Below are 14,727 nucleotides of genomic sequence, written 5' to 3'. Positions count from 1 at the left end.
GTGATTTAAAACAATTTAACCGCAGAAAGGCGCTAAAGTGAGCAGCCTCGTACCCACATGCGGTTTAATGTGTCCGGTCCAGCTCCAGTCAGGCACGTGCCCAAGTGTAAATCTCATGTTTAAATTTTAGCAGTTAACTAGTGCAATCCTTTACAAAGACAATCGCGGCAAATACGGATATGCAATGTAGTTACCAATTTACGCTTGTAAAAGCAACAAAGCAGTCGCAATGACGCGTACACGCACATATTCATGTCCGTGCGCGTCTTTGCGTTCATTCGCGCACAACCGCATTCAAAAGACGCCACGCGAGTGAGTTAGCTTATGAAAACATGACGAGACTAAAGGGAGTTTCTAAATAACAATGCAAATCCTATTTTGACTCGATCATTATTGGTTCCTGTAGATGGACATCAGAAATGTTTTGTGCACAGCAGGGAAAGGAAAGCAGAAAGGAGAGATGATAAGTTTAAGGGAGGTAAGACAAACTACATCCTCACCCTGTCAGGTCTCAAACATTATCAAACAAATCTCTGGAAAACCTCTTGTCAAGTCTATAGAATTGCATTGTTGCTGAGAAAATCAACATACGTATGTGTTATACTGTTCTGTATTTTCAGATATGAAATTAATATTTAGTTTACTAATATTTAACTCTAGGACACTAACTTACATAACAGTTAGCAGTAACTATGACTGAGATTATTTAGTATAGCAGTCATAAAATGAATGGTTTCTTAAAAAATTCTTGTAAAAATAAGTTATTAATCATTGCTATCATTGTATAATGTAGAAAATATTTCTCTGCTGTCATTATTTCCAAACATGTTATGCCATTTATGCATCCAAACATGTTAATAATGTTAGGTATGATGAAGATTACACTTGTATATATGTATCTTTCGCAGTAACTGTTGCACTGTAGAATAGTGCAGGGGTTTTCAAACTTTTTGTGTGTGTGGACCACTATTTGTAATCAAGAATTTCCGCGGACCACCTCATAATACTTATTATAAAATATGTCTACACAAAGTCCTGAATTAATCTGCACATCTAAATAGTCTTAATAGCACTAAAACTATAACTGGTCATCACATCAGTACAACAGGTTTCTTAACCTTATATCATAATTATTTATATACATATTCTTAGTGTTGGGAAAGTTCACTTTCTACATGAACTAGTTTAGTTCACAGTTCACAAATTTTAAAATGAACTAATTTATAGTTATTTTTTCCCATATTATTTTTTTTAAATGATTGCCATTATAGCCCATATAGAACCACCACAGACAGCAATTATTTGATCAGTTTTAACACTGAAGCCAAATGCGTCAGATTTCATCTTCATGTCCAACTTTAAATCCTTATCCAACCAGGGTTTACATTAGCATTGACTGTCTTTTAATTTTTGTATTTGCTTACACATACCTTGAAAGGCTAGCTGGGTGGGGGTCGCACCCCGGGCGAGAAGCGTTGCGAGGCATTGCGTGTATGACAACTCGCAGGTATTGCACACCACACGTGCACGTTAAATAGCGTGAGCTTATTCAAAGTCTATTTCAAGATCCGGAATATGCGTTAGCAGCCTATGTTAATCGTTAACGATTTAGGACAAATATGATGTTATTTAATGTTAAACTATTTTAGTTGCGCGGCAGGAATTTCTGCAGCGTCTGTGTTGTTGTGATGACGCTTGCAGCGTGACTGGTGAACGCCGAGTGGTGGCGGTGTTGCCAGATTGGGTGTTTTTTCCGCTACACATTAAGGCCTGTTTACAGTGTGTTTTAGTCAGGTTTTCGCCTGGAAGAATATACAAATCTGGCACCCTATTGAACGACGTTAAACTGAGAGAGCGTGCCGTTCACAGGCACCGGAATGAATGAGTTCACAGTAACGTTTATTAGGCAGCAGTACACGTTCGCCCAAAATATGAACATATTTAAAATATTAAAATATACATATTTTTATTTTGCCTTTTCACGGACCACCTGCAGTACCCTCACGGACCACTAGTGGTCTGCGGACCACAGTTTGGGAATGGCCGGAATAGTGGGTTAAGCAAAGGACATTGTATAAAAGTTTTGCACACTTCTTGCACACAGGGATTTTTCTGCTTGGGGCCCCCATAGACCCTAGAATCGCCTCTGCACGCACATTCTTTAAAGTGAGCCTGTGGAGCGAATACAAGTCCCGTAATGATGTACAGTACGGATAGACCCATGTTCCTCTCTCAGGATCTCTTTGACTCCAATGTACTCTAAAGATAAAAAATATGACAGCACAGTACAGTACAACACTGCCAGAATGCTTCATTATTTTTTTCATATTTTTGCTCTGCGCAGAAAGCTAATGGTACGCTTATTGCAAGAAGGCACATTTACTTTTTTGTTGAAAAATAAAATAAATGTAACTATTTTACATTTTGGGCATGGGCAAGATAAACAAGAAATAAAGTTTCCACTTCAAAATGAAATAATCTCTATTTCCTATCTATTTCATTATATATCACTTAAACAACTATTTGAAAGGACAGATTAAATTACACCAGCGGATACTGATACTGTGTAGGTGTCAGCTGTTCGAGGTGTGTTTATTTTATTTGCTAGCATGCTGACTTTGCTGGCTGGTAATTTGTTTGCTAGCTTCAATCTTTGTAAACGTTCATAACACTGCTGTCTACAGTACATCTGCTACAGTCTATTGGTGCAATTAAAATTATTAAAACCAAATATAAAATAAATTTTTTATGTAATCTACAACGTCATGGCTTGATATGTAAAAGTTAGATACTGAATAGTTTAAAACGTTGCCTGATATTGCAAATGCACTTTTGTTTAGTGATGCATATTGAAAGAATTATCACAACGTCTAATGCCGATCTAAAATGTATAAAATCTAACATTTAAGCTTTCACAAAACTGTTCTCAACAATTCTTTCACAAATCGAATAATAAAAATATTGAAATAGCTGCATAAAGCATGGTGGGCTTATCTTTATGTAAGATCTGAAGGACAAAGTAGCCAAGGCCGAAGCATGATCAATTTTTTATGCATATGTGAGGGTCCACCTACAATGCACATGATGCAATTTTCACTATAACTATACAGTACTATATGTGCACCGCAGGGTTTTTGAAAACCTGCGCACATTGTACGCATAGGTGGCGCATGTGCCTACAGGAGAAGGTGCATTTGTACACGTATGAGTGAAAAAAAATTTTTTTTAAGGCTGTGCGTTCGGCCGTGCGCGTATGATTGTGTAGATATAAAAAAACAGACTGATTTCATGAAAAGTGATAAAGTCACAAAAAAATTTGTTAATTTATTCATATCCATGGCACGAAATTCAGCTTTTTTCGTGCGTTGAGCACAAATGTCTTTTTCGTGTCACTGGCACGAATTTCTATTAATAGTTTTTTTGTGTCCATTGCACAACTTTCTTTTTCGTTTCATTTTATTTTTATGTATTGTGGTCTCATTGTTTTTTCCTATTTTCTTACCATTGTCGCTTGGGGTTAGATCACATTCGGTTACATTTTTAGACATCTTAACCCAAACCCCAACTCTAACCCCAACTCCAGACGAGAATAGTTTTTAAAAGTGGAAGAAAAACATGTAGAAAATAATGCATAAAAGTACATCCTAACCCAAACCCCAAATCTATCCCCAAGCGACAATGATTTAAAAATAGGGGGATAAAAGAAAACAATACATAAAATGACACTTAAAAGAAAGTTGAGCCACGGACACAAAAAACTATTTTTAAAAATTCGTGCTGAGTGGCACGAAAAAGACATTCATGGTCAAGGCACAAAAAAAGCCAAATTTTGTGCCATAGACACAAATAAATTCATCAAATTTTTCGTGATTATAACACAACTTTCCGTGAGATGATGTTGCAAAAAACAGACTATACTCCAGGCTTCAATCAAACACTGACGTCATTGTGTGGTCACATTAACAAGGACTTGGACTGTCGATTGACATACACTCACATACTGTATGCAACCCAGTAACAGGGATCCTATTGAGTGTGTTTGTGTTCAAAGCACATCAAAATAACTATTTCCTCTGATCCAACACACCTGTTATCAAACCTTTCTAATGGTGAAATGTACAGTATACACAAGTTTCTTGCAAGTGAGCTTTCTCTCTCTCTCTCTTTATTACACACACACACACACACGCACGCACGCACGCACACACACACACACACACACACACACACATCAGAGACCGAGATTAACAGCCCAGCAGGTGTGAATGTTCAACATGTGAGTTCCCAATGAGTGTTTGTATGAGTATGCATGTGTATCTAGCGTGTAAACTTGATCCACAAGGGGATTTAACCCGAGACAACCTAACACTCACTGAAACACAATGACATTGCTGTTTAAAGACACTGTGCTCTAAATGCATAATGTGTGTTTTTGTATCTTAAGCAGGTGTTGGCTTTGTTCGAGAAGTTTAAAAGTACTTTTTTTAGATGAAAATTATGGGCCCGGTTCCCCGATAACGTTCACTCTTAGCGTGCTAAGAAGACTCAAAAAGATATATCTTACCAAAGTTGTTGATGTTCCTAAGTGTGTTCCCCGAAGTGTCTCTTAAGAAGATTCTTAACACGCTGCCTTTAAGAACGACGTACAATGGCGCTGTCCCAAGTGAAGGTGCTGAATTATTTGCGATCGATCACTCAGGGATCGATTTTCCACTTCACGCGAAGGTTTTTATAGCATTTTTATCACATTATACGTTTATTCTTTATATACATTGAAAGTTTTAATGGCTACTGAGATGTATATGTGGGCATTTATGTAATGTATCTTGACTGTTCTTGATTGTAAGTCATTTATTTTTACAGTATGAATCATATTATATGTATAATATATATTTATTATGTTTGGAAACATAACAGTTTTAAAACAAACAGTAGAGAAAAAAAGAAAAGAAAAAGACAGGCTATATGTTAAAAGACATAAAACTGTCACATATGAAATATTTAATAAATTGTATAATAGAATACATGATATTATTGCTTTTTAGTGTAACCAAATCTTGAAATCTTTAATCTTTCTAAATAAATTATAAATGTAACGTGATGAAAACGCTATAAACATAGAGGGAACAGACTTCAATGAGGAACAAACACCGGCGCTGTCTTTGATTCATTAGTTCTGATACCAAATAAAGTGAACTGCATAAATAGTCCTGTATCCATTGCAAACATATTTTATTATAAGTCTTAAAATGTCCATAACATAAAATCATTGTTAGCATACCATAGTTTGACTTGTACTGCGCTTTGCTGATTTCTAAAGACTGCGGCGATAGCGTTTTGCGCTCAAACAATGCTAAGAGAGAGCTTACGAATGGTCCAGACCAACCTTACGAAAGTGTGACTTACAGAAGATATACTTAGCATACGAACGTTTTGGGAATCGTGCCATAGAGTTAAGAGAGAGGTTAAGGAATAGGTTAAGAACTACTTAGCGATAAGAACGTTTTGGGGAACCGGGCCATGATCGTTTCGATAGATAAGACCCTTATGCCTCGGTTGGGATCGTTTAATGCCCTTTGTAGCTGCATTGAAACTGCAATTTTAGACTGCATTTTAATTGTAAACTGTCGAGGTTCACTAGTCACTATATGGAGAAATATTCTGGAATGTCTTCAAAAAAAAAAATTTATTTCTTCCCAAAAATTCAGGGAAATCAGCACAGTGCCACTTACCTGTATATCAGGTAGAGATTCCATATTATTACATGCTAATTTGGTTTTACATTATAACCATTTAATTGCTTCACGTGAACTGATTTTACTGTTTACAGCATACTTTAATTAATTTAAAAAAAAATCTGCGTTTTTGTATGTATTAGTATACGTGATCTGATCAGAGTTACTCTTTAGGTTATGGATTCAAGTTCTCTTGGTCTGTGTCTGTGCGTGCGCGTGTGTGTTCCACACCGAATGACGTCTGTTCTTTTATTAAGCTACCATAGTCATCTTGGTTTAAGTTACACAAGTAGGGTGCTCTCAGTGTGTTTGTGTCTGTCTTTATGCTTTAAATTGTTGATGCCTGCGCTCTTGTTAAATTGGTTTTCTTGTGTTGGGTTACACTACCTTGAAAGGTATCCTTTCAGTGTGTGTCTTTCAGTATGTGTCTTTCTCTGTGTGTGCGTGCGTGTGTGACCTCTGTTATGGTCCCTCTGCGAATTTGGCAGGAAATATTTGAGGTCACGTCAAGATCAGATAAAGCGATACAAATACAACACACAACAGCGTTCCATCAGCATGTCTCTCCTCCTGTGAGAAAGGACAGAACATTGGATCCGATGTTAAAACAATGTTGGAAGCCAAATACAAAACCCACTTCTGCTAACACCTGTTTAGCATTTCTTATGTAAACCACAATCACTAAAACATGAAAATTGACACAATTGTCATCACAACACTTCCATCTGGTACTTGTTTAGCATTACAGTGCTTACTGGAATATATATCAAGCTGAAGCTTCACAAACCAAGAGGATTTTTATTGTAATTTTTCAATAAAGTGAAGGTGTAAATCTGTGAGCACACAATAAAATGAGAAACACAACAGATACGTCATCCGGGCTACTGAACAACAAACAGAAAGAATTACAACCACATGCACTCACAGTGTAATAAGCTCGAAACAGCAATCTACAGTCACCCAATAAGAGCGAGACGTTAGCCCAGAAAAAGAGCCGACAACGTTCCCATTATACACTCACAATGACTGTCTGTGCCACTGGCAACATAAGACAAACAACCCAAGCCAGCCAAAAGCATTGCAAGTAAAGACTTACTGTAAAAAAGGAAAACTCAGAAGAGAATAAACAAAAGAACAGAAGAAAGAGATACAATACAAGATGCCGCACACACACACACACAGAGATAATAAGATAGACAGTAAAAGTGTGTGTGAGTTGTAATGGAGAGCTCTGGAAACAGAGGAATGAAATAAGGAGAGCTGGACTGGACAGTGTTATTGATGAATCCGAGTGTGTTAATAAGAGGGAGACTGTGCGGACGAAAGAATCACGTTGTAACAATGAAGTGCTCCAACGATCTGCAAATACCGCAACGCATACAAATTTCCATTATCAATCGCTTGTTGTCCTCCTATCGCCTTACAAACAAACACACAGTGCACACACATACATTCTTGAGGCAAAAGGACAAGCTTTATAGTCTAGGGGTGAAGAATGTGTTTACACATTTAAACTTTGTTGTAATCTCCTGATTCAAATCAACCTCACAGATTAAAAGTGTCAAATGTACTCATGTCTCAGATGTTTGGTGCAGTGTTGGGTTGGGGTGGGTATGACCTTCAGTTCAGTGCTGAGTGGGCAGTCGTGATTGGTGATTGGTTGTTCATTAATGTCTGTTAATCCCACTTGAGAGGATATTTTGGGCACATATTCGCTTAGCTGTCAATACCCAAATCCTTAGCTGCCTTAAGCACCTGTGATTATATCTCTTCATATTAAAACTATTTCTAAATCTCCCTTTATACGGCTTTAGCAGTTCCTCTTGTCAGTGGCAGACCTTAGCGTAATTATAAGTTGTTAATTCTACATTTTTAGTGCCATATATTAGATCCAAGGCTATTTATATGCTGAAACGCATAGAAGGAAAATCATGCATTCAGTTATAAAAAATATTTTTTTTATAAAAGACATTTAAAGGGGACATTTTACAAGCCTTTTTTAAGATTTCAAATAAATCTTTGGTGTTCCCACAGTGCGTATGTGAAGTTTTAGCTCAAAATATCCTATAGATTGGCCATTTCCAAACTGTGGTCCGCGGACCACTGGTCCATGAGGGTACTGCAGGTGGTCCGTGTAAAGGCAAAATAAAATATAAAATAATATATATTTTTAAGAATATCTATATAAAGATATTGATATAAGAATATTGATATAAATGTTTAATTAAATTGTCATTTTTTAATTGTTCGAAATGAAGAATTCATTAATTCATTCATGCATAGCCTTTATAGGCAACTTATATGAAAAAAAAATTTTTATATGTTACAAAAAAACTTTTTTATATGTTGACTCTATCCAAGTGTTCTTGTTACTGCATGGATTTCATACTACTCGATTGCTATGGAAATAAGCCCGTTGTTCAAATGAACCATGCGTTCGGGCGCTTGAGTAAATAAATAAATAAAATATGTGGCTTCCATTTTGTGCAGTAAACTTTCTTTTAACAAACCTGTTACTGATGTGATGACCAGTTATAGTTTTAGTGCTAGTAAGCCTGTTTAGAGGTGCAGATTATTTCAGGACTTTGTGTAGACATATTTTATTATAAGTATTATGAGGTGGTCCGCGAAAATTTTTTATTACAAATAGTGGTCCACACACACAAAAAGTTTGAAAACCCCTGCTATAGATCATTTATTATATGTAATGTTATAATTGACGCTTTGTAGGGGTGAGCAAAAATGTGCCATTTTGGGTGTCTTTTAAAATGCAAATGAGCTGATGCACTTAATGGCAGTGCTGTGGTTGGATAATGCAGATTAAGGGGCGATATTACCCCCTTCTGACATCACAAGGGGAGCCAAATGTCAATGACCTATATTTTTAATTGCTGGCAGAGAATGGTTTACCAAAAGTAAGTTACTGGGTTGATCCTATTCACATTTACCAGGTTGATAAATACACTGGGGACCCAATTATAGCATTTAAACATGAAAGAAGTCAGATTTTCATGATATGTCCCCTTTAAGAGTTATTCACGATAAGAACTTAGTTGGGCATAAGTTAGACTCATAAAATTGTCTGGAACAGCTCAGACGGTGACCGTGCACACTCATCTGCTTGCTTTGTTACTGTGAAATTTGAAATAAAATGCCACAGAATATACAATGATTACTAATATACATCTACAGGCAAACAGATGCAACTTTAATGAAATTCATGAATCGTAGCTATTGTAGACAGGTGGAAAAGAAGTTAAAAGATGTAATGCACATTAATGCCTAAGACCCAGACTATAGGCTGAAAAGAGTAAATATATCATGTCTTCAGGTGGAAAGACTAGTCAGATAGTCTCTAAGACAATGCTTTTCTAAAGGAATGCTGTCTAACAGCATCACCAGCAGAGACAGTTTCAGAGGAAGACAGCGTCTTTGATGTCTCTCTTGAGCTCACTGTGTTGTCATTGATATCCAGAAGTATTGCATTGGTGTCAGGGGAAATATCATTACACTTTAAGTGTTTACACAGGATTTGGTGACTAATGATCCAAAAAGATGCGGTCATTATTAATAATGCACAAACAACAGCTAGTGACTAACTATAAAAGCGACATAAAATACACTTTTAACTGTATTAAGCAACTATTATATATTAAAACAAAATGCATAAACTTGATAGAGACTTCTATTTTGACAGATAGTTAATAATATTTAGAAATGCTATACGGTAGTTTTGGTTGCTTGCTTGCTTGGTTGTTTCTAATATCCACATGCTATTTTCAACCTGTAAACATCAAATTAACCTCAAATATTAACTTACAATAAAAAGAGGATTTTGCCGGTTTATTGCTTGTATGCCTGTGAAAACCCAGCTAAAGTATTTTTTGTGATATACAGTTTTCCATGAAATCGATATACGTTACATAAAAAACATTCAGTAAAATATAACATTGATATTTGTAATATTGACAGAGTAAGGCTATGCCAAAAATTCAATGTGAAATCAAACTTTGGTGCTTCTCATAATAAGATTATAAGACTTTGGGCTGGACATCACAGACAGGGTCACTTTTTAGAAGTGACACTGATGCTATGATATACAGTAGTATGATAAATACAAGGGAAAAAAGAAATAGGTTTAAAAAGGCAGTCGGTTTCTAAATCAAATAAGGGAAAATTTACCTACACTCCATAAAGTACGCACTAAGCAGCTCTCTCTACAGTACTTTTGTGCTCACAAGCAAAACTGTGCTTTTGAAAAAGCAACGCTAGTCATGCAGTCTCTCTGATCCTTTCCATCAAAAGGTAAGAAAGGCACAGAACGTGCGCCCTACTGCAGCAGACTGAGCTATACATACAACCTAAAACTGACAGAAATCGTTTCTGCCCTCACTGCGCCAAATACCGCCAAGCGGCACCATTTCTCACAGAGGTAATTACAGCCTGGCGTGTGAGCGCTTTGCGGCGGCAGATGCTGCGTTACGGGAATATGGTTTCCATGGCGATTACCATGATTAACTTGGAAAACACGCGTCATAAATATCCCACAGCGGTGACATTCACACAGCTGGGCCCTAAGAGCAGGTTGGGTCCCAAGGAGAGTGGCTTTGTGAGAATATGGGTTCAAGTTTGGGTGTACAGTATTTATACACAAATAAGGATTTGTTACAAATATGCAGTCTTTATGTTTATCAAACCTAGTCCAAAATCAATCCTACTAAAATATATGAAAGGCTTGTCTGTACTTCTAGATAAGCAACATAAGCACAAAGGCAAATATTCACAGGCAGTTCTTCCAAACATTACTATCTCTGTTTGAAATGAGCTTTTGGGAGCCTACTGTTCTATTTTAAAATTGCATTTAACATTCCTTCGGGCCACGGCAAGTAATTTGCATTAAAAAATAAAGTTATAAAGAATTACTCATTTACTGTGATGAAATATTTATTTTAACAAACACCGGAGGGGTCATGAAGTCATGTTCATGCTGCGATCTCCCGAACAAACTCAGATTTATTTCGCATTTCTTCACTTCATCAATCTCTACGGCTCCCCCTGCTGTGAGGGGCAAAAACACTTGATTTTTATATATCAGTCAGCGCATGTTTCCACAGCAAAAATCGTATAAAATAATTTGTGTGTGTTCTACAAATCGTCATTTTCAGTTTCATGTAAGTGTTATCTTCTCCTCAAAAATTATACTTAAAGCTCACTTAAAGGAGGGGTGCATGATTAAAAAAAAACACTTTGGAAAAGGGAGTCGGGCGGAGTCCTAAAACATACTTGTACCCAATCAGCAGTAAGGCACGTGTCTCCTAAACGACATTGTTGCCTGGGTTATGTGTGGGGCGGGTCTATCAAAAGGGCAACATTGGCTTTCAAAGATCATGCACCCCGCCTTTAACTGTACTTGATATGAAAATATAAATGACAATGCAATGCATATGGATGATCCGTTTTGTTCCATATTTGTTCTCCTGTGATATCTTAAAGCTAAAGTCTCATTTATTTATTTCAAAACCTAATATTCTGAGAAAATTGTAAGCCATTTGTTAGTTATAAGACTGTGGCTCTGTGACTCATTCAAAACATTTCGCTGCTGGTTTGATAAAGGAAGAGTAGATCAACCAATAATGTAAGTTTGGGGCAGGACTATGTTTGCCCAACTGGTGCACTGTCAAAAATAAAGGTACAAAAATGTACCTTTTCTGTCACTGGGGCTGTACCCTTTCAAAAAGTATAGCTTTGCACCTAAGGATTTCATTTAAGTACCTCAAAGGTACATACTGGGACCAAAGAGAGCTTATTAGTACCTCAAAAATACATATTAGTATCTCAAAGGTACATATTGGTACTAAATGTTTATATAACTGTACCTAACGGTCCATACAATTACCTTTTTAAAGAGTGCTGCCCCACTGACAGCTAGGGTACATATTTTGACTTTTTTCTAACAATGAAGGTCCTTAAGGTACGGTAATCTACCCAAAATTGTATTCTGTTTTGTATTCCTGTAAAGGTACCAAACTGAAACCTAAGGGTACAGCCCCATTGACAATAAAGGTACTGTTTTATACTTTTATTTCTGACAGTGTGGCAGATATCTTTTTTATTTGTTTTTATTCCCTTTAATAGTGCTAATTGTGCAAAGAAGGACACATTTCTGCTTTAAACACCCAACTGACTGAATGATTTGTTCAAATAAAGGGTAGGTGTCAATAGGGTTTATTACATGTACTGTATGACCTCTCCAAAAAGCACAAACACACGGTTAGGGAATGGAGGGGTGCGAGAGAAAGGAAAAGACAGGAACAGCTCATTCCAAATGAGGCCATGACATTTTTATGTGCGTGTAAAGAATCGATGTGTGTACTGTATTTGGTTGTTCATGTGATCAGACAATGTCAAAAGCAGTACTGCAACATAAAGAGAAAAGATCATGGCAATTTCTAAAAACTGTGAGCAGGTCTTGATCCAAAATATAGCCTACACAAGCTTTTCAGCAAGGACTAGACGATTATCAGCCTTCAAAGACTTGATGTAACACACATACACTTACCATCGGACACAGGGGAAAAGTACATTCTTGAGTTATAAATGTCAGGCAATATTTTTTCAAGTAAAGATTTAATCAAGGATGTCTCTTCTCAAACAGCTCAGTTTATTATTTGCAATAAATCATAATTGAAAATGTCATTTTTTAATTCTATTTTATGTAACCCATAAACTCATTCGAAGTCCCATAACCGAGAACTCCTTTAAAACAATCACACATAAGCATTCCAAGATGAAATCTGTAGACTTTGATCACACTTTCTGCAATGATTTTGAGGGAAAATGTGTAATCTCTTGGAACGCAATACACTGTTAATGGTACTAAAACCATAACTACAATAACTACAAAGCCGAAACTTGAAATAAAAGAATATGCATGCAGAATGATGTGTGTTGTAGGTAATATGTCATAACTCAAAGAAATTAATTTCGTATGTGTACATGCAATTTATACATCGTTTGTTAATGCAACTCACAAACTTTTTGATTCAACATAAGTGAAAAGTATAAAAAACTACATAAAGTTTAAAACAAACTCTTTAAACATTTACATGAATGTGTTTTTTTGAAAAACTCACCGGGTCTTTTCTCTAACTTTCTCCCTCGGGTGCCACAAAGCCGGACTTTGGAGATAAGTATTAGGATCTGTTTCTGGCAGAGTGACTTGTTGCTCTTGGGGCAAGGTTTTCGTTTGTTGGTGATCTGGCGGTTGGCCTGGGGGTCCTTGACTTCCCTTCGCTGCCGGATCAGCGAGCTGGCGAGGGCAGCCATTTTGCCGTTCCCCGCTCACCCGTGGGGCGCAGAGGGCGTCAGTGGGCCGCCCACCTGTTCGATCACCCAGGGCCACAGAGAAGAGGACCAGACTAGGGCAGACGTTTAGAGTGAAGCAGACTCTCCCACAATACCGAATGGGAGAACGTGTCACAACTAAATAGGCAACCAAAGGGGTTAGGTTCAGGAAAAAGGGGGTGGGGCATAACCCTAGCGAAGTTCAAAATTAACTTTATTTTCTTTTTTGGCTATCAAACTAGTCCTGGCATGCAGAATTCCTGATATTGTAATTTCGGTCAATAAAAGATCTCCTTGGTGAGACTTGTTTAGTGTTGCACAGTTGGAAAGTGGCGGTACATGATCCATGTAGCTGTAGTTGTATTTTGACAGATAATTGAAATAGACACCGTGCCACCATACTCTCTCCGTCGGTCTGTCTATATCACTCGTTCCTGCGATTGTGTTCCACCCTGTCAGGCACAAACTCTCGTGCCTCACTTCCTTTCAGTTTTAGTTTTGGATCAACTGCCGATCCTCAAATATCATGCAAGTTCAGAAAAACATCCAATCGTTACATCCTCAGAAGTGACAGAAGACCATAAAAAAAAACAGATCCTATGGACATAAACACTGATATCCTGAGACAATCGTACTTGAACTCAGAAAATCCATTACCTGGTTTCAAGTATCGCATCCATCAGACTGTGACCACAAATGCGAAGAAAGAAAGACACAATGAGTACAAGTCAAAAACTGATGCGTTTGACCCTGGACCTCATGTCTGGGTCAGCAGATGAGTTGACAGATGAATCTGGAAAGTTATCTTCCTCCTCAGCCCTCTTGACATTCCCCTTTGCTCTTCTCCGTCAGCTCCTATGTTTGTAAATTCCAGCGGCTTCCACGGATAGAGGTGACATTCATGAACGAGCGAGAGCAAGTAGAGAGACCAAGCAGGGGAGCATCAAACCTCCCTCCTGTAAGACATCCAGGCACTGAGAGCGCGCTGAGGAGGACTTAGATCTGTGTCCTTCACACCAGCTGAGAGGAGAGCAGGGAGGCAATAATGAAAAGATGAGGGAGAGAAAGAAATGCTCAGGATGAATGTTGCAGGCATCTGTCCGGTACAGACGCTCCTGGGTATCGATTAACTCCAGATGCTGGTTTTACCATGAAGGTCCCGTCTAAAGAACATCCCCAGGTGCCTTTAGGTCCTGTGTTCCCGTGCTCAGCTTTAACCCAATTTTCCAGAATTTTGTTCAGAGCGCAGACTGATGAAAGTATTTTTACTCCCACAAGCGTCTGTATAAGAGTCTCTTTAGCAAGGCACCTCTGATTCCATACGAGGACGTGTGTGTGCGCGGATGAGAGTGATTGAGAAAGTGTGTGAACCAGTGACTGTGTGTCTGCTCTCCCTCCCCACTGGCAACATGCTTCGCTTTACTTCCTCTTTCTCTCTTTCTATCTCTTTGTAAACCCTCCCCTTACCTCTTTTCTGACCTCCCTCTTTCCCTCCCTCTCTGTCACTCAGATCCCTCCTTTTTTTTCCGATCACTCAAAATCCCTCCTCTCGGTGTCCTCACGCCCACCCCTCTCATTTCTTTATTCCCTCCCACTTGTCTGCTCTCTCTCTCTCTCTCTCTCTCTCTCTCTCTCTCTCTCTCTCTCT

The 14,727-nt window shown here is 37.8% G+C and overlaps 1 protein-coding gene across 1 annotated transcript in view; it reads right to left on the bottom strand.

Annotated features, from left to right (window-relative positions):
* fgf11a (fibroblast growth factor 11a) overlaps positions 1 to 14,461 on the bottom strand; it is a 117,516-nt gene extending 103,055 nt beyond the window's left edge. The window contains exon 1 of the mRNA XM_065248638.1: positions 12,869 to 14,461. Within this exon, the coding sequence (XP_065104710.1) occupies positions 12,869 to 13,061 (193 nt within the window). The 5' untranslated portion in view covers positions 13,062 to 14,461. The remainder of the gene's footprint in view (positions 1 to 12,868) is intronic.
* Positions 14,462 to 14,727: the final 266 nt, after the last annotated feature.

The sequence above is a fragment of the Paramisgurnus dabryanus genome, chromosome 2 (assembly GCF_030506205.2).
Source record: "Paramisgurnus dabryanus chromosome 2, PD_genome_1.1, whole genome shotgun sequence".
In the NCBI taxonomy this organism is placed as follows: domain Eukaryota; kingdom Metazoa; phylum Chordata; class Actinopteri; order Cypriniformes; family Cobitidae; genus Paramisgurnus; species Paramisgurnus dabryanus.
The sequence above is the reverse complement of the archived record's forward strand: the minus strand, read 5'-3'. Positions and strand labels throughout refer to the sequence as shown.